This window comes from Kogia breviceps, chromosome 4, assembly GCF_026419965.1.
Source record: "Kogia breviceps isolate mKogBre1 chromosome 4, mKogBre1 haplotype 1, whole genome shotgun sequence".
In the NCBI taxonomy this organism is placed as follows: domain Eukaryota; kingdom Metazoa; phylum Chordata; class Mammalia; order Artiodactyla; family Physeteridae; genus Kogia; species Kogia breviceps.
The window spans coordinates 164,254,403-164,281,630 of NC_081313.1; the positions used below are offsets into that span (position 1 = coordinate 164,254,403).

Below are 27,228 nucleotides of genomic sequence, written 5' to 3' on the forward strand. Positions count from 1 at the left end.
TCAATAGATAACAAATGCACTGGGGGATGTATGCTATCAGCAAAGAGAAGCAAAAGGGAAAAGAATAAGCAAAGGGATAGAAGGATGGCCAAGGAGGTGGGATATGCATAGGCATGGCGGGGGAAATCCTGAAAATCCTTCCTCATTGTTGCCACAATATTCATTCTGCCTAATAAAATGTTAACGAGGTCTTGAACTGAAACTCTTAAAACACATAGGATTAAGAATCTCGGTGGCCTTCTGCTGTTATCCCAAATGAAGCAAGCCAGTATGTCCAAAATTGTGTTTGCAGAGGAAGTGATCTTGCCGACTCCAGCTTGTGCTCTGCTCTGGAACTCTAGACCATATCTTCAGCATCTTCAGTGATTCTGACAGCATTAACTTTGGGGCCTGTTGAAAATATCCTACCACACTCACTCTTTGCTTGCTTGCTTGCTTGCTTGCTTGCTTTTTAACATTTTTACTGGAGTATAATTGCTTTACAATGGTGTGTTACTTTCTGCTTTATAACAGTGAATCAGTTATACATATACACATGTTCCCATATCTCTTCCCTCTTGCGTCTCCCTCCCTCCCGCCCTCCCTATCCCACCCCTCTAGGTGGTCACGATTCTTCCCAATTACCGCAGGTCTGACGATATGACTCTTCCACTTGAAGCTGGATTTTTGTAATCCCAAGAACTCACCAACTTTATTCTCTTTCCATGCCTTAGCATTTTTTTTTTTCTAAACGTTTATCTCACATGTTCTGTCCCCTTTTCTCTGGGATGACTCCATGAAAACAGCAATGGTTTGGGGAATCAGGTGCTCCTGGGTTCAAATCCTGCCTCTGTCTCTGAGGGTAATTGCCCATATATAAAATAATTTCTACCTACATTGTGAGAATTAAACTGGGATCAGATATGTAAAGTACCTAGCACAGTACCTGTCAAAGCATCAAGGGTTTATCAGTTTAGATTAGTTTCAACCGCTGGTAACAGAAATGAGAAATAACAGGATCTTATACAAGATACAGGCTTATTATTTTTTATGACCTAAAAGGAGTCTAGCGGGAAGCAGTTCATGGCTGGTACAGATGACCTAGGTCATCTTGAAGACACCTAGGTTGACAGGGATCTAGACTTTTTCTCTGGATGAACCATTATCTTTGAGGTTTAACATCCTCAATGTTCCCCCATATTCACAAAGTGAACACTGGAGCGCCGGTGATCACATCTACATTCCACCTAAGAAAAGACGGAAAGTGGGAAGAACAAAAGGGTGCCTACTTCTTAGCTAAGTCTGCTTGCTTTAAGGTTCCCAGAAGACCCAGCCAACAACTACTACTGAAATCACTTTAGCCACCCCAGTCTCGAAAGGAAGCTGTGAAAGGTAGTTCTTTACCTGGGTACAATGCTGCTCCCCAATATAACAGGTGCCTGTCGTGTTAGAATTATTCCTTGTGTTCTCCAAAGCCACAGAGTGGAATCCTCTAGAGTCCCTTACAGTCTCTTCATCATTTGACACATCTCAGGGCACTCAATGCATGTACGATATATACAATGCAGAAAACAGTAAAGCTGGTTCATTAACTAGTCAAAGTCTGAAGACCTAAGTTCCAGACCAACCTAATCCTTCATTGCTGTGTGACCTTGAGCAAGTATATAACCTCTGTTGGAGGCTCAGTTTCCTCATTTGTGAGCATCAACTCAGACAGTGGATGCAAACTGCCTAACACAATGCCTATATAGAGTAGCCCTCAGCACACGTCAAAGTTACTATTACCATCAACGTCATCATCACCATCATCATTAATATCGTTAAGTGCTATTGAAGTATTAGGGTAAAGTGAGCAGGTACCAGACATGTCTCACATCCCTTCCTTCTGCATATTTACACCTTCCCTTGCCTTCAGCAGTCACCCCAGGGATGTCTGGATTTACAGTCAATTACATTGAAAGAGCCTGGGCTGAGTTGGCCTCATTTCCTTCCCTTCCAGCCATCCACTCAGGGCTAGCTGAATCTCTAGAGTCCCTCTCCTTTCCCCCTACCCAGAGTCTAGTCTCTCAGCCCTGCCTTCTGAGACAGGCTCTCTTCTCTGATCAGATCGACTTCTAAATAAATATTAAATTATGTCTTAGATGTGTTCCATTATTCCTCTCAAATCTAAGTAAATCAGTTCTTCCCATTGTTGGAATTCCCGAGGCCTGTTGAGATCACCCCACTGTTGTCTTGCATCCTTGACAGTGGTGAGATTTTTCTCTAGATGGGAGAATTAAAGGAGTTCACATAGGAATAAGGCTTTGTATCCCCAGATCTTTGTAAAATATGTATTTCTGAGACCTTCTCCTCACCTTCCTAGGTACCTTTTTTTTAAGGTTTCGGAAGAAATCTTTGCACCTGCTCTTAAAGATCGTTAGCTATTCATTAGCTGATGAGGTGCCACAAAAGGGTTGTAAGTGTGCAAATATACAAATCCTCTTGCTTCCCAGGGTGGCCAGGCAGGACAGTTAGAACCCCAGGGTCCAGGGCTATTGTGTATGGCTATGTAATTTGTGCACTGCCCAGTTTTTCCCATCCACACTCTATACAACACGATGGCACCCCTGTAATTGTGCAGTGCCCAGCCTACCCAACTGCTCATGGCAGCCACGCCCAGATCAGTCACCTCTGGCCATTAGCAGCCTTGCTATATTCTAGTGCACCCTACAAAAAAGACCACTTTCTATGTGTACTATGACGTGAAGGAGTTTAGAAAGCACTCCTCTAAATAACTTCAAGGGTATTTCTTCTTCCAGCGCACACACAGGCCCTGGCCATGCCAGCTGTGTCCTCCGTAGAAGCCTGAGCTAACATGCCCCGGTGATGTCTTTCAAAGCAGGCCCGTTGTGTTTTCCTAGGTCCACGGAAGAAATCTCTTGTCCATTGACTATGACCGGAATATTCGGACAGAGAAGATCTACGACGATCACCGGAAGTTCACCCTGAGGATCATTTATGACCAGGTGGGCCGTCCCTTCCTCTGGCTCCCCAGCAGTGGGCTGGCGGCTGTCAACGTCTCCTATTTCTTCAATGGGCGCTTGGCTGGCCTTCAGCGCGGGGCCATGAGCGAGAGGACAGACATCGACAAGCAAGGCCGGATCGTGTCCCGCATGTTTGCCGACGGGAAAGTGTGGAGCTATTCCTACCTTGACAAGGTGGGTGGATGTGCTGCCCTCACTCATCTGGGGCTAGCTCTTTCTCTCTCGTTCATGCTTCTCTGTTTACGCTGACCTGACAGGCTTTGCCATAAGACATTGTAACATCTTTACTTTGACTCTACCAGGGCTCCCCACGCACTCTCACCCTCTGGGAGGGAGGAAATCTGAAGGAAAATGTTGTTCATAGCCCAGCACTATTACCATTAAAAACAAAACAAAACAAAAAAGAGTTCTAGACACTCAGTAATGGCAAAAAGGATGGATTGTCTGATTTTTACCCCAAAATAACAGTGATGTTGAAACGGACAGAATCATCCCACTGGCAGTGTGGCTAATCACTCCTTATGAACTGGAAATGCAGTGATTCATTTCTGCCTTGCCCGAAATTGAGCCATCAGGGTAGGGAATTCTGCCTAAAACTTGAGCACGTGGACCAGCACCCTCCCCTACTTGGCCTATTGGCTGAACCAGCCAATGGATTCTTGCTATATATTTTCCTGTGTCTGCAAGTCGCAGACTCTGGTCTCCGCGTCAGAAAAGGTCCAGTTGTAGCAGCGGTAAAAAGAGATGCCTTCAGGGCACGAGTCAAGACTTTTAAAGGCTCCCCTGGTCATCTAGTCATCAGACAGGGGCTTGCTTGGCCTGGGCCTCTCATCTGGACTCACCTCCACACAAGCCCATTTCCATTTCTTCCTTTCTTGCCTCCCCACGACAGCGGTCACTTGCAGATAGAGCTGTTACCTCCTCTGTAAAGGGGCTGCTGTCTCTTTGGTCCCTTCTGAATACTGTTCTCATTACGCCATAAGATGCTACAATGGTTGACCAGGGGAGGCAAGAATCTCCCCACGGCTTCAAGTTTGAGGCCATTCTTTCCCCAATCAATGATTCTGGGTTACTTAATCTTTTCGGTAGTTTCTAAATGGAGGATGTAGTCTCTCTTAGATTTAATCAGCGGTGTCCCAGACATAGCATGTGTATCATACCTGTCCCCTGCTGGGCCAGCAGCAGTCATTTCTAACCAGTCTCAGGATTTCTTGTCATTGAGCCTGGAGGCAAACTCAGTGCCTCTCACCTCAGTCCTTCAAACCCCTTGCGACTCAAAGTTATGGTCCAAGCAATATCAGCATCACCTGGGAGTTTGTTCCAAAAGTAGAGTCTCAGGCCACCTCTCCACCACCCTCCCCCACCGAACTACTGAATCAGAATCTGCCTTTTAACCAGATCCCTGGGTATTTCACATTCACATTAAAGTCTGGGGAGCATTCTCCCAGGTAGCCACCATGATCCGTAGAGTAGCATGCCCGATGAAATCAATTTACCCATAATCTCTGGTCTAAATTTCCCCATCCTTCACGGCTTTTGAACTGCCATTTAGGGAAATGGAATAAATTCTGTCCATTTGAGCACTTGGTCCTAAATGGCCAACTCATGTGTTCCCTTCCCCTTTCCTTCCTCCAGTCCATGGTCCTCCTGCTTCAGAGTCAGCGTCAGTACATATTCGAGTACGACTCCTCTGAACGCCTCCACGCCGTCACCATGCCCAGTGTTGCCCGGCACAGCATGTCCACCCACACCTCCATTGGCTACATCCGCAACACTTACAACCCGCCTGAAAGCAACGCTTCGGTCATCTTTGATTACAGCGATGACGGACGCATCCTAAAGACATCCTTTTTAGGCACTGGGCGCCAGGTATTCTACAAGTATGGGAAACTGTCCAAGCTATCGGAGATTGTCTACGACAGTACTGCCATCACTTTTGGGTATGATGAGACCACCGGTGTCTTAAAAATGGTCAGCCTCCAGAGTGGGGGCTTCTCCTGCACCATCAGGTACCGGAAGATTGGCCCACTTGTGGACAAGCAAATCTACAGGTTCTCTGAGGAAGGCATGGTCAACGCCAGGTTTGAATACACCTATCACGACAACAGCTTCCGGATCGCAAGCATCAAGCCAGTCATAAGTGAGACTCCCCTTCCTGTTGACCTGTACCGCTACGACGAGATTTCTGGCAAGGTGGAGCACTTCGGCAAGTTCGGAGTCATCTATTATGATATCAACCAGATCATCACCACGGCTGTGATGACCCTCAGCAAGCACTTCGACACCCACGGGCGGATCAAGGAAGTCCAGTACGAGATGTTCCGGTCCCTCATGTACTGGATGACGGTGCAGTATGACAGCATGGGCAGGGTAATCAAGAGGGAGCTGAAGCTGGGGCCCTATGCCAACACCACTAAGTACACCTATGACTATGATGGGGATGGGCAGCTCCAGAGCGTGGCCGTCAATGATCGCCCGACCTGGCGCTACAGCTACGACCTCAATGGGAACCTCCACTTGCTGAACCCGGGCAACAGCGTGCGCCTCATGCCCTTGCGCTACGACCTCCGAGATCGGATAACCAGGCTCGGTGACGTGCAGTACAAAATCGACGACGATGGCTATCTGTGCCAGCGAGGGGCTGACATCTTTGAGTATAACTCCAAGGGCCTTCTAACTAGAGCCTACAACAAGGCCAGTGGCTGGAGTGTCCAGTACCGCTACGACGGCGTGGGGCGGCGGGCTTCCTACAAGACCAACCTGGGCCACCATCTGCAGTATTTCTACTCTGACCTCCACAACCCGACTCGCATCACCCATGTCTACAATCACTCCAACTCGGAGATAACCTCGCTCTACTATGACCTCCAGGGTCACCTCTTTGCCATGGAGAGCAGCAGTGGAGAGGAGTACTATGTTGCCTCAGATAACACAGGGACTCCCCTGGCTGTGTTCAGCATCAATGGTCTCATGATCAAGCAGTTGCAGTACACCGCCTACGGGGAGATTTATTACGACTCCAACCCTGACTTCCAGATGGTCATTGGCTTCCATGGGGGACTCTACGATCCCCTGACCAAGCTGGTCCACTTCACGCAGCGTGATTATGACGTGCTGGCGGGACGATGGACCTCTCCGGACTATACCATGTGGAAAAATGTGGGCAAGGAGCCGGCCCCCTTTAACCTGTATATGTTCAAGAGCAACAATCCTCTCAGCAATGAGCTGGATTTGAAGAACTACGTGACAGGTGAGGACCTGGCCACCTCAGTTGAGCAGTGGCTCCCTGTGGGGTGGTGGTCCCAGTAGACTGCCGGGGATTTCAAAACAAGGTCTTATGTCTGATGCTAGGAGAATCCTGGAGGGCTGTGTACGCCGGCAGTACAGGATCTAGAGCAGTCAAGTGACAGCAGTACAGAGCAGTCATCAGGTCTATTTGAACATGTCCTGCCCACTTTCAAGTCCATTCAATTGAAATAACTTTTACAAGAGCCCTTACTACCCCAAAAGAGGAAAGCAGCCTTATAAAGGGGGAAAGAATGGGACTGTGGTCTCAGAAATACCTGATTCAAATTCTCTCTCTTCTGTTTATAAGCTAAAGGACCTTGGGCTAGTTGTCCAGTATCTCTGAGTTGTAGTTTCCTTCTCTGCAAAAGGGCACTAACAAAATCATCTCACAGAGTGATCGTAAGAAGGAAATGAACTTATGTAGGTAAAGTCTAGTGCCTGGCACTTAGACCGAGGATGTCCACAAAAGGGTATCTGCTCATGTTATTAACATCACCATTACTAGTGAAGCAATGAATGAGAATAGGTACTGAAATGACTGTGACCCAGTTACTGACCTCACCCACCAGGCTGGTGAGATACAAATACAAATAACCAATGATGATGCAAAGCAGAATTAAGTCTGTGCTACCATATTGGTGTTTGTTCAGTTATTTATTCAACAAGCATTTATAGTGGGCCAGCATGCTACATTCTGGGGATACAATGATAAGCAAGACAAACACTCTTCTCTCAAAGTGGTGGTGGGGGGTAGCACAGGTGCATATGACTTCAGATTTGAAAATTTTGACATAGTCCCGAAGAGCCCCGTGTCAAACTGGGTCTGAAGGATGAGGGGGATCTTGTTTGGCAGAAATGAGCTCAAGGCTGAAGAAAGACTATGAGCAAAAGTCAAAAGGACAAAGGAAGCTTGGAGACGGGTGTGGATAGAGGGGCCAAGGAGGGCAAATAATCCACTTCCTCATGATAAGTGAGAAATTGGTGAAAGGAGGGGGGGTCCCTATCCATCTATTTCCATCCATCTCCATCCAGCCACCTATTCATGGATATTTTCATCTAATACATAAGTACTAGAGATGCAGTGGAGAGCAAGATAGAGTCCCTATCTTCAGGGAGATAAGCAAGGAAATCTGGATGGATAGATGGATAGATGGATGGATGGATGGATAGATGGGAGGAAAAATACCAACTTTCAGCAAGGAATCTGGAGCCATCTCACGTGTACATGCATTGTAGGGGAGTAACAGTGGGGACCCCAATTCCAAGCCCCCCCAAGTTCCAGGAAACTCATAGCTCTTGGCCATGGGCCAGGGAAGCATCAAGCCCAAAGGGTCCCTACCCTCAGGTGGCCAGCGATCACTTGTCCACCCCCAAGATTGGAAAGAAAGCAGCAGCTCCTTGGAACACAGTGCTGCCCTCAGTGCCCCACGCTGCAGAAAGAAACAGATGACCCTAAAAGGTCAACTTGTGGCCCTGCTATGCCTCACTGACAAGTTCCAGAGCCTTTGAAGTTGAACCCAGCATCCTCCTACAACCGAAGCAGCTGCTACCTTTGGAATGCAGGAGTTTTGGCCAAGCTAGTTCCCTCCTGGTCTCCCCAGTGCGCCTCATCAGGAGGCCCTGCCATGCTGCTCTGCCAGGGCGTCCTCTCTTCCCCAGGGCTTGGCAGGGTTTGTGTCCCCCGCAGTTCACTGCAGTTTCAAATTAAAGGACCTCTCAGGAAAGTACACACCCATCTGTATATAGTTGCAGATAATGATAAAGGCAGGGAAGATAAATGAAATAGGTAAGGAGTTAGAGAGTGGTGGGAAGTGTCTTGTTTATTTAGGGCGCTCACAGATAGGTGGCATTTGAGCAGAGGCCATTAGGAGGTGGGGGAGGGAGAGGAGGCATATTCCAGACAAAGGAAACAATGTGAATGGGGAGGCAGCCCATGTGTTATCTCAGCCATAGGAGAAGAAGGGCCTGCAAGAATGCGCTTCCCAGAGCCTGGCTTGGCACTGGATACCTTAGGGATGAATCAGCCAGAGGCAAATAAAAAGAAAGCCCTCAGCGTGGGATGAACACACACCTACAGCTGCCAAGACCCAAACAAAATCATTCACAGAGCACAGTGTGCCTCACTGACCCCCTCAGCTACTCTCCTGGTTCTCCTGAAAAGACAAAAAGGAATTAGAGTTTTCTGAATAGCAAGACGGCGTTCCTCATTCCAGTGCTTCATGGAGACTCAATAAATGGGCATCAAATCAAGTTGAACTAAGTCCAACAAAACTGAATCCAGAAAACATTAGAAAGAGGCTAAAATAAAAGGTAATGTTAGAGAAGCTACATGCATAGAGCTGACGTCTGCAGTCAAAGCAAAGTAAGAGGGGCAGGGGCTTCCCTGGTGGCGCAGTGGTTGAGAGTCCGCCTGCCGATGCAGGGGACACGGGTTCGTGCCCCGGTCCGGGAGGATCCCACATGCCGCGGAGCGGCTGGGCCCGTGAGCCATGGCCGCTGAGCCTGAGCGTCTGGAGCCTGTGCTCCGCAACGGGAGAGGCCACAGCAGTGAGAGGCCCGCGTACCGCAAAAAAAAAAAAAAGTAAGAGGCGCTGGGGAAGAGAGCAGGACCAGGCACAAGCCCACACCTGCTGCCGCTCAACGTGAGATGACCCCTGGAGATGGCACCCCAGAAGAGAACACCAAATCATTCTCCGCCATTCGGATGTTGGCTAATCTGTAAACCCATCTATATGCGTCTTGATTTGCATCATGTAGGCGATGAACAGAGTGGTCGAACTTGCAGCTCACAATTTAAGAAGGAATTAAGAGGTAGTTGGCAGGAGCACAGTGAACAGAGCTGCTCTCTCTCTGGTGCTCAAAAGAATCTTTGCTGTTTTGAAACAGAGCTCTCTGAATGCAAGAGACAGCTCCTGAGGCTGGAGGAGGCTGTTTCCTCCCCCAAAATGCTGGCACAAAGGAGAGCAGCAGAGCTTCCCTGGTGGTGCAGTGGTTGAGAATCTGGCTGCCAATGCAGGGGACACGGGTTCGTGCCCCAGTCTGGGAGGATCTCACATGCCGCAGAGCGGCTGGGCCCGTGAGCCACAGCTACTGAGCCTGCGCGTCTGGAGCCTGTGCTCCGCAACAAGAGAGGCCGCGATAGTGAGAGGCCCGCACACCGTGATAAAGAGTGGCCCCCGCTTGCCACAACTAGAGAAAGCCCTCGCACAGAAACGAAGACCCAGCACAGCCATAAATAAATAAATAATTTTTTTAAAAAAAGGAGAGCATGGGCTTCCCTGGTGGCGCAGTGGTTGCCTGCCGATGCAGGGGACACGGGTTCGTGCCCCGGTCCGGGAAGATCCCACGTGCCGCGGAGCAGCTGGGCCCGTGAGCCATGGCCACTGAGCCTGCGCGTCCGGAGCCTGTGCTCCGCAACAGGAGAGGCCACAACAGTGAGAGGCCCACGTACTACAAAAAATAAAATAAAAATAAAAAAAAAATTTAAAAAGGAGAGCAGCAGAGAATACCCATTAGGAGCTCAAAGACATCTGGGCTGGACACAGCTGTATCTACCAAGGCGGGTAAGGGAGGGCAAGAAGTGATTCCTTTCCCATTCACGGGCTCTAAAGCTGCACCCTTTTTAACAGCTATTGTTTAAGGTAATATATTGATGATTGATATATCTGTGATACGAAAGATACTAGAGGAAAGGATATAAAAGACAGACTGAGAGATACAGACCCTCTCCCCAAAAGCCTGCAGTGCCCTGGGCTTTTCCAGTGACAGCGAGTCCCAGGAAACTCCTCAGTCCTGGGCAAACCAAGACCTGTGCTCAGGCCCAAGCCTGTCCTGTCCTCAAGCCGGTTCCTTGTGATGTTAGAACCTGAATACATCTCCAGACACCAATTCTGGCCTTGCCAGTCACTTGCTGTGTGACCTATATGAATGTCTTAAGCTTTCTGAGCCTTAGTTTCTTCACTGGCAGCATTGTGCCAGTAACAGCACTCACCCTGTGGTGCTATGAAAAGTAAGTGAACCATGACACATAAGGCACCTAGCCCTGGGCAAAGGCTCATCAATGGTAGGAATGCATTTGTTACTTATAAGCAGCTATGGACTTGGAGACAGGGAGTTTGTAGGTGAGGAGTGAAATTACCACCTTCGTGTAATTCTCTGGGGTTCCCAGGGGTCTCCAGCTCCACCCTGAAACAGATCCCAACTCTGCTCTGAGTGCCATTGCTTTGGCCAATCTGAAACCCCAAATTTGGAGTTAAGCAAACCCTCCCATATGTCACCCACGATTGGCTTCTCCCCGGCTGGTCTCTGGGCTTACAGACCGCCAGGCACACATGAGCGTGAAGTCGGATTTCGTGGAGTTTGATTTCCCTGAGTGAGGAGGGAGGCCCAGCCTCCTTCTTGCTTTACTCTCTTCTCTCTCTGCACTTACCACCCAGGCTGCTGTGCTGACAGCGTGTGTCAGAGAGAGCGAGCGGGCTTCAGCTGCCCGTGCTGGAAAGAACATGAGGAGGGGGAGTGATGGGCTGTTAGGAGGGGCCACATCGCCACTCCTACCTCAAGGACCCCCTCTCGACAGATCGTTTAGGGAGGCTGTCACCAGAGACAGCCAGTGACTTTGAAAGGAGGAGGGGTGTTTGTGTGCTGCCAGAATGCCTTCTGCAGGACGGAGGAGACAAGCAACTTGAAGAAACATTTCAGAAGAGAGTTAGACTTGGAAACCAAGCCATGTTAGAAACTTAAAAAGATAAAACAGATAGATGACATGAACTGTTACTGTTCATGGGAGCAGCCATTAAATGCCTGGTCCCCAAGGCAGGAGGTTGTTAACATCATCTCCTGGAGACTAGGGAGGGATCCCTGCAGGGGAAAGATCACGTTTGGGAGAGTCTGTTGAGGGCAAAGACCTCTCTTTTGCCTTTCTTGGGATTCCCTCCATATCCCTGGTGAAAGATGGGATGAGTTTATATGTTGTTCAGATGAGGTATTAAATAACATGGAAACACAGATGGGGAAAGTTAGTTTCTCTTCAGTGATCTTTTTATTCTCCCAATTTGGCAGAGGAGAAGGCCTCCACTTGATGCTGGTGTGTATGTAACACCTCATTAACACTTCTCATCTCCCTTTCTAACAGAGAGAGCAGGTCTAAGACTCCCCTGGTAGCAGGTAACAAAATCATGCTCCAGCTTAATTACATTGTTTTGTTTTCATTTTACAGCTATTTTCTGTTTGCATCAAGTGAGAGTGCTCTCCCACTTATGGTAGTGACATAAAGTTTCTTTTTTATCATGGATTTGCTTAAGTAGACAAAGCAAAACAAGTACAGGTGATCCCTGGATATGGCAAAACAACCACAATAGGTGATCATGACAGGTAACCACAAATACCCAAAGTTTGGTAACCGCACTGCACAGCATTCACCACCAACTTTGCACACAGGTGCTCTGTGGATATATGATCATTGCTAGACTAAAGCGAGGCTTCTGTCTGCTTGATGCTGACACACTTTTTAAGGCAATTTCAAACCTGTGTTCTTAAATGACTTTTTTTAATTGACGTATAGTTGACTTACAATATTACATTAGCTTCAGGTGTACAACATAGTGATTCAATATTTTTATAGATTATGCACAAAAGTTATTACAGTACTACTGACTATATTCCCTGAGTTGTACATTACATCCCTGTGACCTATTTATAACTGGTAGCTGTAGCTTTTAATCCCCTTCACCTATTTAGCCCATTTCTCAACCCACCTCCCCTCTGGCAACCACCTGTTCCTTCTTTATATCTCAGTCTGTTTGTTTTGTTACATTTGTTCATTAGTTTTGTTTTTTAGAGTCCACATTTAAGTGAAAACATATGTTATTTGTCTTTCTCTAACTTCTTTCACTTAGAATCTCCTCCAGGTCCATCCATGTTGTCACATATGGCAAGATTTCACTCTTTTTTATAGCTGAGTAATGTTCCACTATATATGTATATATACCACATCTTCTTTATCCATCCATCTGTCCATGGATACTTAGGCTCCATATGTTGGCTATTGTAAATAATGCTACAATGAACATGGGGTTGCATATATCTTTTCAAATTAGTGTTTTCTTTGGATAAATACCCAGGAATGGAATTGCTGCATCATATGGTAGTTGTATTTTTAATTTTTGAGGACCCTCCATACTGTTTTCCATAGTGGCTATACCAATTCACATTCCCATCAACACTGCACAAGAGGTCCCTCTTCTCCACATCTTCACCAACACTTACTGTTTCTTGACTTTTGGGTGACACTGATTCTGACAGGTGTGTGGTACTATCTCACTGTGGCTTTTATTTGCATCTTTCTGATGATTATTGATGTTACATGACTCTTAAACGGGCTATCGCTAATACATGTACTTGCCACGTCATTCAAGGAACTTGTTTGTGCCTAAGGCTGATGGACACACTGTGGATTCCAGAGTCCCTCTCATTAGAGTGTCTTCTAGGCCTGTATGTTTAATAGTGAAGTCAGCATTAAACCCCTCATAGCAGTCCCAGGGCAGGACGTGGGTAGACCTTACTCAGCCCCTTCAGAAGCATCTTCTCAAGCAGGTACAGGTAGTTCCTCTGTCACACACACTACTCAGGGTGGCTTTTGCCACATATATTCAGTGTTTGTTCATCCACTCCATGGATACTTACTGAGCACCTATTTTCTGCTAGGCCTGGGGAGACATCAGTGAATGAAACAGATTTTTTAACTCCGTGTCCTGATGGAGCTTACATCTCAGTGAGGGAGACAGACAATAAACAATAAATGTAATAAATGCCCAAATGAGACACATGTTCAAGTGTGGTAACTGCTTTGGGGGTGAGGGGATGAGTGGAAGAAGGGGACTTGGGATTGCTGGCGGTGGGAACAGGCAGGGGTTAAACATGAAGTTGGCCTTATTGGAGGCAACATCTGAGCAAGACTTGAAAAAGGGAAGAGTGAGACAGCCAGAAGATACCTTCAGGGAAGCACACTCCAGGCAAAGGGCTTGCCTGTATAAAGGCTCCTAGATGAGTGTGCACCTGGCATGTTCAAGAAACAACACAGAGGCTGGAGCTGAGTGAGCAAGAGAGAGAGAGGAGGAGAAGACGAGGTCAGAGAGATCATGGGCAAGGGTCCTTAGAGACCATTAGAAGGACTTTCACTTTTTCATTGAGAGAAATGGGGGATCCCTGGAGTGTTACGAGTAAAGGAATGGTAAGGGCCTTTTCCATGTCTAAAGGTATGTGGAGCATACAAGGTATGTGGAGCACAGAGGTGAAAGCAGGGAGGCCAGTTAGAAATCAAGGCAAGAGATGATGGGCCAGGGTTGAGATGGTGGAAGTGGTGAGAAGTGGACACAGATTCTGGTCTATTTTAAAAGTGAAAGTAAAGGATTTAACCATAGGACCCAGCAATTCCACACCTAGGTGTATACACAAGAGAATTGAAAAGAGGTTTTCAAACATCAGTTTGTACCATCATCAGGAAGTCTACAAATTGTAAATGCTGGAGAGGATGTGGAAAAAGGGAACCATCCTACACTGTTGGCAGGGATGAAAACTGGTGCAACCACTATGGAGAACAGTATAGAGGTTCCTAAAAAACTAAAAACAGAACTACCATATGATCCAGCAATCCCACTCCTGGGCATATATCCAGAAAATATGAAACTATAACTCAGAAAGATACATGCACCCCAATGTTCATAGCAGCACTATTTACAATAGCCAAGACATGGAAGCAACCTAAGCCCATCAACAGATAAATGGATAAAGATGTGGAATATATATACAATGGAATATTACTCAGCCATAAAAAAGAATGAAATAATGCCATTTGCAGCAATATGAATGGACCTAGAGATTATCATACTAAGTGAAAAAATCAGAAAGACAAATATTATATGATATCACTTATATGTAGAATCTAAAAAATAGTACAAATTAAGTTATTTAAAAACAGAAATAAACTCACAGACAGAGAAAAAAACTTATGGTTACCAAACGGGAAGGGAGGAGGGAGGGATAAATTAGGAGTCTGAAATTAACAGATACACACTACTATATATAAAATAGATACACAAAAAGGACCTGCTGTATTGCACAGGGAACTATATTCAATATTTTGTAATCAGCTATAATGGAAAAGAATTTGAAAAAGAATATATAGCTAGAGCCCCTCAATTCCAGACAAGATGGTGGAGTAGAAGGACTTATGCTCACTTCTTCTCATGAAAACACCAAAATCACAACTAACAGCTGAACACAAAAATCACAACTGCTGAACAACCATCAACAAAAATATTTTACCTACCAAAGACAAAGAAGAAGTCACAATGAGACAGGAGAAGGGGTGCTTTCACTCTATAATCAAATCCCATACCTGCTGGGTGGGTGACCCATGAACTGGAAAATAATTATATTGCAGAGATTCTCCCACAGGAGTGACTTCTGAGCCCCACGTCAGGCTCCCCAGCCTGAAGATCTGGCAACAGGAGGAGAAGCCCCAGAGCATTTGACTTGGAAGGCCAGAGGAGCTTGAGTGCAGGAGCTCCACAGGACTGGAGGAAACAGAGACTCCACTCTTAGAGGATGCACACAAGATTTCACATGCACTGGGCCCAGGACAAAGCAGTGACTCCATAGGAGCCTGGGCTAGACCTACCTACCTGTGGGTCTTGGAGGGTCTCCTGGGGAGGTGGCAGTTGGCTGTGTCTCACTGTGGGGGCAGGAACACTGGTGGTGGAGGTCCCAGGGAATATTGATTGGTGTGAGCTCTCCCAAAGGTCACCATTTTGGCACGAAGACCTGGCCCCACCCAACAGCCTGCAGGCTCCAGTGCTGGGATGCCTCAGGCCAAACAACCAGTGGGGTGGGAGAAAGAACACAGCCCCACCCATCAGCAGACAGGCTGCCTAAAGTGGTACTGAGCTCACAGCCACCTAAAAATATACCCCTTGACACAGCCCTGCCCACCAGAGGGACAAGCCCAGCTCCAACCACCAGTGTGCAGGCATCAGTCCCTCCCACCAGGAAGCCTACACAAGCCTCTGGACCAACCTCAGCCACCAGAGAGCAGACACCAGAAGAAGGAGGAACTACGAACCTGCAGCCTGCAGAAAGGAGACCACAAACACAGGAAGTCAGACAAAATGAGACAGCAGAGAAATATGTTTCAGACGAAGGAACAAGATAAAAACCCAGAAGAACAAGTAAGTGAAGTGGAGATAGGCAATCTACCTGAAAAAGAATTCAGAGTAATGATAGTAAAGATGATCCAAGCTCTTGGAAAAAGAATGGAGGCACAGACTGAGGAAATACAAAAAATGTTTAACAAAGACCTAGAAGATTTAAAGAACAAACAGATGAACAATACAGTAACTGAAATGAAAAATACACTCGAAGGAATCAAAAGCAGAATAAATGAGGCAGAAGAACTAATAAGTGAGCTGGAAGAGAGTGCTGGAAATCATTGCCGTGGAATAGAATAAAGAAAAAAGAATGAAAAGAAATGAGAACAGTCTCAGAGACCTCTGGGACAACATTAAACACACCAACATTCATATTATAGAAGTCCCAGAAGGAGAAGAGAGAAAGAAAGGGACCAAGAAAATATTTGAAGAGATTATAGCCAAAAACTCCCCTAACATGAGAAAGGAAACACTTGTTCAAGTCCAGGAAGTGCAGAGTCCCACACAAGATAAACCCAAGGAGGAACACACCAAGACACTTATTAATCAATGACAAAAATGAAAGACAAAGAAAAAAATATTAAAAACAAGGGAAAAGCAACAAATAACATACAAGGGAATCCCCATAAGACTATCAGCTGAATTTTCAGCAGAAACTCTGCAAGCCAGAAGGGAGTGGCACAATATATTTAAAGTGATAAAAGGGAAAAACCTACAACCAAAAATAATCTACCCAGCAAGGATCTTGCTCAGATTCAATGGATAAAGTAAAAGGTTTACAGACCAGCAAAAGCTAAGAGAATTCAGCACCACCAAGCCAGCTTTACAACAAATCCTAAAGTAATTTCTCTAGGCAGAAAAGAAGACCACAACTAAAAACAAGAAAATTACAAATGGGAAAGCTCACCGGTAAAGGCAAACATAAAGTAAAGGTAGGAAATCATCCACATACAAATATGATATCAAAACCAGCAGTCATGAGAAGAGCAGAGTACAAATACAGGATATTGTAAATGCAATGGTAATTATAAGACCAGCAACTTAAAACAATCTTGTATACATATAGACTTCTATATCAAAACCTCATGGGAACTGCAAACCAAAAATCTACAATAGATACATACACACACACACACACACACACACACACACACACACACACACACACACCAATCCAAACACAACACTAAAGATAGTTATCAAATCACAAGAAAGAGAACAGAAGAGGAAGGGAAGAAAAAAGCCCTACAAAAGCAAATCCAAAACAATTAACAAAACGGCAATAAAAACATACATATCAAAAATTACCTTAAATGTAAATGGAATAAATGCTCCAACCGAAAGACATAGACTGGCTCAATGGATACAAAAACAAGACCTGGATATAGGCTGTCTACAAGAGACCCACTTCAGATCTAGAGACACATATAGACTGAAAGTGAGGAGGTGGAAAAGGGTATTCCATGCAAATAGAAGTCAAAAGAAAGCTGAGTATCAATATCAGACAAAATAGACTTTAAAGACTGTTACAAGAGACAAAGAAGGACACTACATAACAATCAAGGGATCAATCCAAGAAGAAGATATAACAATTGTAAATATATATGCATCCAGCATAGGAGCACCTCAAAATATAAGGCAAATACTAACAGCCATAAAAGGAGAATCAACAGTAACACAATAATAGTGGGGGACTTTAACACCCCACTTTCATCAATGGACAGATCATCCAGACAGAAAATCAATAAGGAAACACAGACCTTAAATGACACATTAGACCAGATGGACTTAATTGATATTTATAGAACCTTCCATCTGAAATCAGCAGAATACACATTCTCCTCAAGTACACACAGAACATTCTCCAGGATACATCACATCTTGGGCCACAAAGCAAGCCTCAATAAATTTAAGAAAATTGAAATCATATCAAGTATCTTTTCCAGCCACAATGGAAAGATGCTACCAGAAAACTACTAGAGCTCATCAATGAATTTGGTAAATTTGCAGAATACAAAATTAATACACAGAAATCTGTTGCATTCCTATACATTAACAATGAAAGATCAGAAAGAGAAATTAAGGAAACAATCCCATTTACCATCACTTCAAAAGGAATAAAATACCTAGGAATAAATCTACCTAAAGAGGCAAAATACCTGTACCCTGAAAACTATAAGATGTTGATGAAAGAAATCGAAGATGACACAAACAGATGGAAAGATACACCATGTTCTTGGATTGAAAGAATGAATACTGTGAAAATGACTATACTACCCAAGGCAATCTACAGATTCAATGCAATTCCTATCAATTACCAATGGCATTTTTAGAGAACAAGAACAAAAAATTTTTAAATTTGTATGGAAACACAAGAGACCCTAAACAGCCAAAGTAGTCCTGAGAAAGAAAAACGGAGCTGGAGGAATCATACGCCCTGACCTCAAACTATACTACAAAGCTACAGTAATCAAAACAGTATGGTACTGGCACAAAAACAGAAATATAAATCAATGGAACAGGACAGAAAGCCCAAATATAAACCCACGCACCTATGGTCAATCTCCAACAAAGGAGGCAAGAATAAACAATGGAGAAAAGACAGTCTCTTCAATAAGTGGTGCTGGGAAAACTGGACAGCTACATCTAAAAGAATAAAATTAGAACATTCTCTAACACCATACACAAAAATAAACTTTAAATGGTTCAAAGATCTAAATGTAAGGCCAGATCCTATAAAAATCTTAGAGGAAAACATAGGCAGAACACTCTGAAATAAATCACAGCAAGATCTTTTTGGATACACCTTCTAGAGTAATGAAAATAAAAACAAAAATAAACAAATGGGACCTAATTAAACTTAAAAAGCTTTTGCACAGCAAAGGAAACCATAAACAGAAAGACAACCTACAGAATGAGAGAAATTATTTACAAATGTAGTGACCAACAAGGGTTTAATCTCCAAAATATACAAACAGCTCATGCAGCTCTATGTCAAAGAAACAAACAACCCAATCAAAAAAAAATGGGCAGAAGATCTAAATAGACATTTATCCAAAGAAGACATACAGATGGCCAAAAAGCAGATGAAAAGATGCTCAACGTCACTAGTTATTAGAGAAATGCAAATCAAAACTACAATGAGGTAATCACCTCACACAGGTCAGAATAGCCATCATTGAAAAGCCTACAAACAATAAATGCTGAAGAGGGTGTGGAAAAAAGGGAACCGTCTTACATTGTTGGTGGGAATGTAAATTGGCACGACCACTAGGAGAACAGTATGGAGGTTCTTTAAAAAACTAAAAATAGGGCATCCCTGGTGGCGCAGTGGTTGAGAGTCCGCCTGCTGATGCAGGGGACACGGGTTTGTGCCCTGGTCCGGGAAGATCCCACATGCCGCGGAGCGGCTAGGCCCGTGAGCCATGGCCACTGAGCCTGCGCGTCCAGAGCCTGTGCTCCACAATGGGAGAGGCTGCAACAGAGAGAGGCCCGCATACCACAAAAAAAAAAAAAAAAAAACTAAACTAAAAATAGAACTACCATAGGCCCAGCAATCCCACTCGTGGGCATATATCCAGAGAAAACCATAATTCGAAAAGATACACACACTCCAATGTTCATTGCAGCACTGTTTACAATAGCCAAGACATGGAAGTAACCTAAATGTCCATCAACAAAGGAATGGATAAAGAAGATGTGGTACATATATACAATGGAATATTACTCGGCCATTAAAAAGAATGAAGTAACGCCATTTGCAGCAACATGGATGGACCTAGAGATTATCGTACTAAGTGAAGTAAGTCAGACAGAGAAAGACAAATATCATATGATATCACTTATATGTGGAATCTAAAAAAAATGATACAAATGAACTTATTTGCAAAACAGAAACAGACTCACAGACTTCAAAAGCAGACATGTGGTTGCCAGGGGTAAATGTGGTGGGGAGGGATACATTAGGAGTTTGGGATTAACATATACACACTACTATGTATAAAATAATCAACAGGGACCTACTATATAGCACAGGGAACTCTACTCAATATTCTGGAATAACCTATATGGGAAAAGAATCTGAAAAAGAATGGATATATGTACATGCGTAACTGAATCAGTTAGCTGTACACTGGAAACTAACACACTGTAAGTCAACTATACTCCAACATAAAATAAAAATTAAATTAAGAATATATATTATGTATGTGTATAACTGAATCACTTTACTGTACACCTGAAATGAATGCAACATTGTAAATCAACTATACTTCATTTTTTAAAATGCTATCCTAAAATAACAATAATAAAATCCTGACAGTGAATGAAGAAAAATCAATATGAATTTGTACATGACTATTCATAATAGCATTATCCATAATAGTAGAAAATAAAGGTGTAAATAACCCAAATATCCATTAACTGATGAATGAATAAACAAAATGGGGTATATCCAAATAACAGAATGTTATTCAGCCATAAAAAGGAATGAAGTACTGACATAGGCTACAACATGGATGAACCTTGAAAACATTGTGCTAAATGAAAGAAGCCAGGCATGAAAGGCCACATATTATATGATTTCATTTATATGAAATATCCAGAATAGGCAACTCCATTGAGACAGAAAGCAGTGGTGGTTTTCAGGGACTGAGGGTAAAGGAGAATGCAGAATGACTGCTAACAGGTATGCGGTTTCTTTGGGGGTGATGAACATGTTCTGGAATTCAATAGAAATGAAGTTTGTACAATACCGTGAATGTAGTGGAAGCCACTGCATCGTGTACTTTAAAATGTTTAAAAGGATGATTTTTTTTTTTTTTTTTTTTTTTTTTTTTTTGTGGTACGCGGGCCTCTCACTGCTGTGGCCTCTCCCATCGCGGAGCACAGGCTCCGGACACGCAGGCTCAGCGGCCATGGCTCATGGGCCCAGCCGCTCCGCGGCATGTGGGATCTTCCCGGACTGGGGCACGAACCCGTGTCCCCCGCATCGGCAAGCGGACTCTCAACCACTGCGCCACCAGGGAAGCCCTAAAATGATGAATTTTATGTTACGTGAAACTTACCTCAATTTTTTTAAAAAAGTAAAGGATTTACTGATGGTTTAGACATAGAGAGTGAGAAAAAGGAAGAGGTCAAGGATGGTAGCTGGAAGGATGGAGTTGCCATAACCTGGGATGGAAAAGACTATGGCAACAGGTGCGGGGAGGAAGATGAGGAGTTCAGTTTTGGATAGAAGTCTGAAGTATCATTAGATACACTAGTTTGGAATTGAGGGAGAGGTCCTGGATGGAGACATACATTTTGGAGTCAGCATCAGCATGTAAATGGTATTGAGGGCCCTGAGGCTGGATAAGATCACCGTGTTTGGACGAGTAGATAGAATGCAGAAGAAGTTCACAGACTGAGTCTAGGACATCCTGATATTCAGAGTAGGGAGATGAGGAGGAACCAAAGAGGGACAAAGGGTGGCCACAAAGGTGGGAGGGGGACAAGAGAGTGTGCTGTCCAGAAAGCCAAGACAAGGAGAGACACAGGAGTGTTCAACTTGTCAGATACTTCTGATAGGTCAACACAGAGGTCATTTGTGACCTTGACAAGAGTTGTTTTAATGAGTATTTGGGAGCAAAGCCTGATTCAGAGGAGATGAATGGGAGTCAGTGAGTCTAGAAAATTATTTTGAGTTTGAGAAGTTCTTGTAAAGGGGGTGAGACACTGGTGGTGGCTAAAGGGAGAAGGAGGGACAAGAGAGGGATTTTTTTAAGGTGGAGTTTTAGTGGCATGTTTGTATGCTGATGGGGTTGATCCATTGGAAGAGAGAGTAAATTGATGGATGGAGAGAGAGGGTTGCTGGAGTGCTGTCCCCGAGTGAGCAAAAATGCACGTGAGCCAGTGCACAAGTGGAGGGTTGATTCCAACAGCTCATCTAGAGTAACAGGAGGAAGGCGGGAATGTAGGTGCAGATGCTGGTAGGCTGATAAATATGATGAGGGTTTAGGGACATTCCCCTCTGGCCTCGTCAGTTTTCTTAGACTAGAAATTAAGGTCCTCTGCTAGAGCGCAGAAGGGAAAGCAGGTGTGGGAGGTTTTAGGCGAGATGAGAAGAGGTAAAATCATCCAGGAGAATGGGAGAAGGACTAAATGGAAGGAGGGGGATGTAGTCAGATTGCCAGGGGGGCAGGAAGGCACAATTGGGGTTCATGGACAGGAATTTAACGTCAGTCAGTGTGGTTGCATTCCTTTCTGCTGCCACATTCAGCTGCACAGGGACAAACGTGGAATAGGCAGAGCCTTCCATGATTTAACCAAAATTGTGATTTCACCAAGCAGGTGTGGTGAAGTGAGAGAGGGGCAAGGATCTGAGATAATACACAAGGGAAGAATTCTAATGATTGACCATGGAATGTGTGCTAGGTGAGAAGAGAAGAGGGACCAAGAAGCTGAGGGAGGGAAAAGAAGTTTAGGGTAGGTTGAAGGTCCTAAGGAGAGGAGAGGCTCAGGGAGTGTGGGTGTCAGGTTACAAAAAGGAGTAAACTAGAGAGAGCCCAGGTGGTGATCAGAGGGCGATGTACACGAAATTGAGATAATGGGGGGATCCGAAGTATTGATGATAACAAGGTCCAGAGGCTGAGCAGGAGAGGGAGGAGGATCACCAAAAAAATAAGAGGCCAGGCTGCTGGAAGGATCAACTGCTTGTCGAATGAAGTTACTAAGAAGGAATTCAGGAACAGAGATGGAGAGTGACGGTGGAGCAGACTCAATCTGGAGCCCTAGCAAGGAAGGGCAGTCGTACTCTGAGCACACGGAGCTCTCTCTTGACCTCTCTTTGAAGAGGAGACACCTGAGGAAAGGGTCTCGGGAGCCAGATGGCTCTCTGCGTTCCACACACTCAGGGAGTCCCCTTTCTATAATGAGCCAGCCTCAGTGCAGCAGCACCCACCACCCCCCGAGGTCCTGCACACTGTTAATCATCACGTCTGCATGTAACCAGTCATTGTGTCTCTAGCCTCTAAGCACATTGACTGGCCCGTAATAGATGCTCCCTTAAATACTTGCCAAATGAAGGAGTCCATATTTATTGAGCAACCCACGTGCCAGGCACTATGATAAGCCCTTGACATGGATTTTTTGCCGTCAATCCTCACGACAGCCCAATGAGATTAGTACAGTTATTATCCCAATTCGTATCTGAGGAACCTGAAGCTGAGAGAGGGCCAGGAACTTGCCCAAGGTCACACAGCAAGGGCATCGAAAGTAGATCTATCTTACTGCAGCACTGCCCTAATTCACCACATGGGGAGGGGTGAGTGGGACCCAGGTAAGAGAAGGACCCAGGTAAGCAGGCCAGGAGACCTCCACAGGCTCTTGCCTCCCTCTCCTGCCGGACTCCATACACAACCCCCCATTTTATTTTGCTCTGTCTCCAAGATCCTCTCTGGCTTTCCATCCATCATGATTTCAGAAAACTTTATTTTCATTTCCACCGTAGATGTGAAAAGCTGGCTGGTGATGTTTGGATTTCAGCTTAGCAACATAATTCCCGGCTTCCCGAGAGCCAAAATGTATTTCGTGCCTCCGCCCTATGAGTTGTCAGAGAGTCAAGCAAGTGAGAACGGACAGGTAAGTGGAGGTCCCTGCCAAGGGATCCAATGACCATCATCATTCCATTTGGCAAACAACCATGTTGGAGCCAAGGGCATGTCAGTAGCAGAGGAAAACATAAAAGCTGGGTATAAAAGGGGCGTGAAACGTGGTGACTTCGCCGGACAGCGAAATGTCAGTACTGTTACTTGTCTGGCACAGCACGTATTTCTTCCCAACCTCAATGATTACCTTAATTGTGGTGTCATTATCTGTTCCGTGTGTACCCTTGAGTCACTCCTTGATTAACCACAGCACTGAGAAATCTAGCAGCAACCTACCATCTGCGCTGCCTGTAAGATCATAACCCTTTTGGCTTTTATGGGACGTAATAAAACGGTGGTTTGCAGTTTCTGTCCCGTTAAAGAACACTTTTATGCCTTACATAAAACCTCAGCGTTTTATGGCCCAAGTGTATACAGATTGAGTTTTCTGAACATAATTTGTGCTCGGGTTTCTTGGTGATGACCGAGATGTGGTTTCAATTTGGGTGCCGCCAAGATCTCGGCCACAACCGGACAGGGGATATCTGTGCTCAGATATCCCCAGCTACAGAACCTGTGCTCGGCACAATACAAGTCGGAAAGGTCTCACCTGCTCTGAATAATCGTCCAGACTGTGTCACTAGAGAGAGACCAGGAGGAGCTGCTGGGTAATTGAGAACAGCATTCTCACAGTTCTGCCCCGTGGGGACCACTCGGTGGATAAATAGCCATCATTTCACTCATTTATCTAAGTGCTGTTACCTCCCAAGCACAGCCTCTTCCATTATCCCAGCCTGTCCCCCAACCGCCAATTGAGGTGAGCTGTAATTTGTGAGTAGAGAACTCAAGGCCAAGGAGATAATGGGGATTTCATCCCTCTGCAGAAGCAGGGCTAGGATCCAAAGCAAATGACTCAAAAAGCCCAGGGACGGTCCCTCTGGCCCACGAAGCCAGAATCTGTTATTCCAGTGCTTTTCAAACATTAATACACAGGCAAACCAGCTAGGCTGTCTCGTTAAGCTGCAGCTTCTGACTCGGTGGGTCAGGAGGGAGGCCTGGGATTCTGCTCTTCTAACAGGGCGAGTCCTGGAGATGTCTCAGCTGCTAGCCATACTTTTGAGTAGCCAGGTGCTAACCCAAGGAAGTTCATGAATAACCAGGGCACTGGCCTCAAAGAGAGGTAGGTCACAGCAGCGGGGTTCACAGCTGCTCAAACACCCTGCCCTTCAGCTCAGGATATTCCCGGGTCCGAAGTGTGTGCGGCAGCTGCCAGATCATCAGCAGGCAGAGTGACTTTCTCTTCCGCAATGATGGAGAGCCATGGTAAGTGGGTAGGCGTGGGTGCAGATACCAGCAATGCGGTACTCCTCCGCACCCCCATTTTTTAGTTAATGGTGCAGTTACAAGGTGGAGAGGCCATAGCATCAGAGCACTGGAAACCTGCCAGTCTGTCCTAGTTCCAAAAGGTAGCACTATCTTAGCTCCTCTCGTGACGGACGCATGACATGTTCTTGCAGGAGAGCCCCAGCCTTCCTCCTTCTGACCCTTTGTCACTGTGTTGCCCAGCCCGTACACACAGCGGCCCAGCCCACCTTCTCAGCTTTCTGTGTTTTCTTATGCCCACAGCTCATTACAGGTGTCCAACAGACAACCGAGAGGCACAACCAGGCCTTCATGGCCCTCGAAGGGCAGGTCATCTCTAAGAAGCTCCACGCCAGCATCCGAGAGAAAGCAGGCCACTGGTTCGCCACCACCACACCCATCATCGGCAAAGGCATCATGTTCGCCATCAAAGAGGGGCGGGTGACCACCGGCACGTCCAGCATCGCCAGCGAGGACAGCCGCAAGGTGGCGTCCGTGCTCAACAACGCCTATTACCTGGACAAGATGCACTACAGCATCGAGGGCAAGGACACCCACTACTTCGTGAAGATCGGCTCGGCCGACGGCGACCTGGTCACCCTGGGCACCACCATCGGCCGCAAGGTGCTGGAGAGCGGGGTGAACGTGACCGTGTCGCAGCCCACGCTGCTGGTCAACGGCAGGACTCGAAGGTTCACCAACGTCGAGTTCCAGCACTCCACGCTGCTGCTCAGCATCCGCTACGGCCTCACCCCCGACACCCTGGACGAAGAGAAGGCCCGCATCCTGGACCAGGCCAGGCAGAGGGCCCTGGGCACCGCCTGGGCCAAGGAACAGCAGAAAGCCAGGGACGGCCGAGAGGGCAGCCGCCTGTGGACTGAGGGCGAGAAGCAGCAGCTCCTGAGCACGGGACGTGTGCAGGGTTACGAGGGCTATTACGTGCTTCCCGTCGAGCAATACCCTGAGCTGGCAGACAGTAGCAGCAACATCCAGTTTTTAAGACAGAATGAGATGGGAAAGAGGTAACAAAATCATGTGCTGCCATTCCTCGTCTGGATGGCTCAGCAGGAGTCACTGTTCTCTCCTCTCCTAAGGAGATGAAGACCTAACAGGGGCACTGAGGCCGGGCTGCTTTAGGAAACCAAGTGGCAAGAAAGCTCACATTTTTTGAGTTCCAATGCTACTGTCCACGCGACAAGTCCCACCTCCCGAAGTAGACTAAAGCCCGGCTGCAAATTCCTGAGGAAAAACAAAACAGACGAATGAACGATCACACAACCATGTTCCGAGTTCCCCTAAAATATGACCCACTTGTTCTGGGTCTACACCGCAAAGAGATGGAAAGAGACGCAAAATGTCCAAAAGCAAGAACAGACACACGCACAACATGAAAAAACAAACAAACAAAAACCCACACACATACACACAAACAAACACACCGACCGAAAAACAGAGACGTGAAGACGAGAAGGCCTCATCTTCTAATACCTCACTCATTCACACGTGAGCGACACACAGACGTCCAGGAGGGCCAGCATTCCAGGACCAGTTGAGGACAATGATTCAGACTGCTGGTTGGACAGATACTACAGACGTTTTCCTTTTAACAAATACAGGTGCATTTAAACCACGACTTTGGGGGTGATTTGTGTGTAGCGACTGGGGGGGGGGGTACAAGTGAAAGAGTGAGCATTGGAAATACTTTTTAAAGAAAAAAAATATATAAAAACACAAGAAAAGAAAGGAAATTGATATGAAAGCGAAATGATACCGTTCAGCACTTAACTCTCAGGTCCCGATTTAGTCTGGCCTGAGCTAATTTATTTGAGCGCAGAGTGTAAAATTTAATTCCAAGGGTGGCTATAATCACTACAGATAAATTTCATGTTCTTTTGTCTTTGAAGATTCCATTGTGGACAGTAATACGCAGTTACAGGGTGTAGTCTGTTTAGATTCTGTAGTTCGTGGGTATCAGTTGCAGTAGAGGTGTGGGCATCGTGACACTCTTTTGCTAACGGGCACCACTTCAGATCACCCTGTACATACCTAAGCCTCAAGGCACAATCACTGTTTGAGATTTAAAATTATTAGTGTGTTTGTTTGGTCCAGAAACTGAGACAATCACATGACAGTCACCACGAGGAGAGAAAATAAAAAATTTTAAAAACCCACAAAAAGAAGAAAAAAAAGTTTAAAAAAAAAAACAAAAAAAAATGTCTAATAAGAACTTTGGTACAGGAACTTTTTTGTAATATACATGTATGACTTGTTCATCGAGTTTTTATATTAATTTTAATTTGCTGCTAAGCAAAGACTAGGGACAGGCAAAGATAATTTATGGCAAAGTGTTTAAATTGTTTATACATAAATAAAGTCTCTAAAACTCCTGTGGACACTGGTGTTCTGTGGAAATGCTTTGAGGTGAGGGCCAGGTCAAAGTTTCTGGAGGAAAGGGGAGCGTCTCACAACGCTCAGGCAGAGACGGAATTGTGAACTTGCGGAGGATCTTCTGTTAGAGGCACCCCCTGGCCCCCAAGCTGCTCTAAATTCTAGAGTGACCTCTCCCTACATCTGCAGCCCCCACCCTTCATGGAGCAGAGACAGGAAGGAGAGTGTGGGCCTGGGGCTGGTGGGTGGCAAGGACCCTCAGGCCCACCTGTGCCCAGATGGGTCCCTCCAGCATTCCCGGCACAGTCAGCCTTCTCCCTGCTGCCGTGTTCTAGTTCCAGAAGGTGCTGCCAGGAAACT

General features: G+C 45.7%; 1 protein-coding gene across 13 annotated transcripts in view; it reads left to right on the forward strand.

Moving 5' to 3' along the window:
• TENM2 (teneurin transmembrane protein 2) overlaps positions 1 to 26,873 on the forward strand; it is a 3,844,234-nt gene extending 3,817,361 nt beyond the window's left edge. For all 13 annotated transcript variants that reach the window (XM_067032280.1, XM_059063069.2, XM_067032278.1 and 10 more), the window contains 4 exons: positions 2,880 to 3,176; positions 4,638 to 6,252; positions 22,983 to 23,113; positions 24,745 to 26,873. In XM_067032280.1, the coding sequence (XP_066888381.1) occupies positions 2,880 to 3,176; positions 4,638 to 6,252; positions 22,983 to 23,113; positions 24,745 to 25,506 (2,805 nt within the window). In that variant the 3' untranslated portion in view covers positions 25,507 to 26,873. The remainder of the gene's footprint in view (positions 1 to 2,879; positions 3,177 to 4,637; positions 6,253 to 22,982; positions 23,114 to 24,744) is intronic.
• Positions 26,874 to 27,228: the final 355 nt, after the last annotated feature.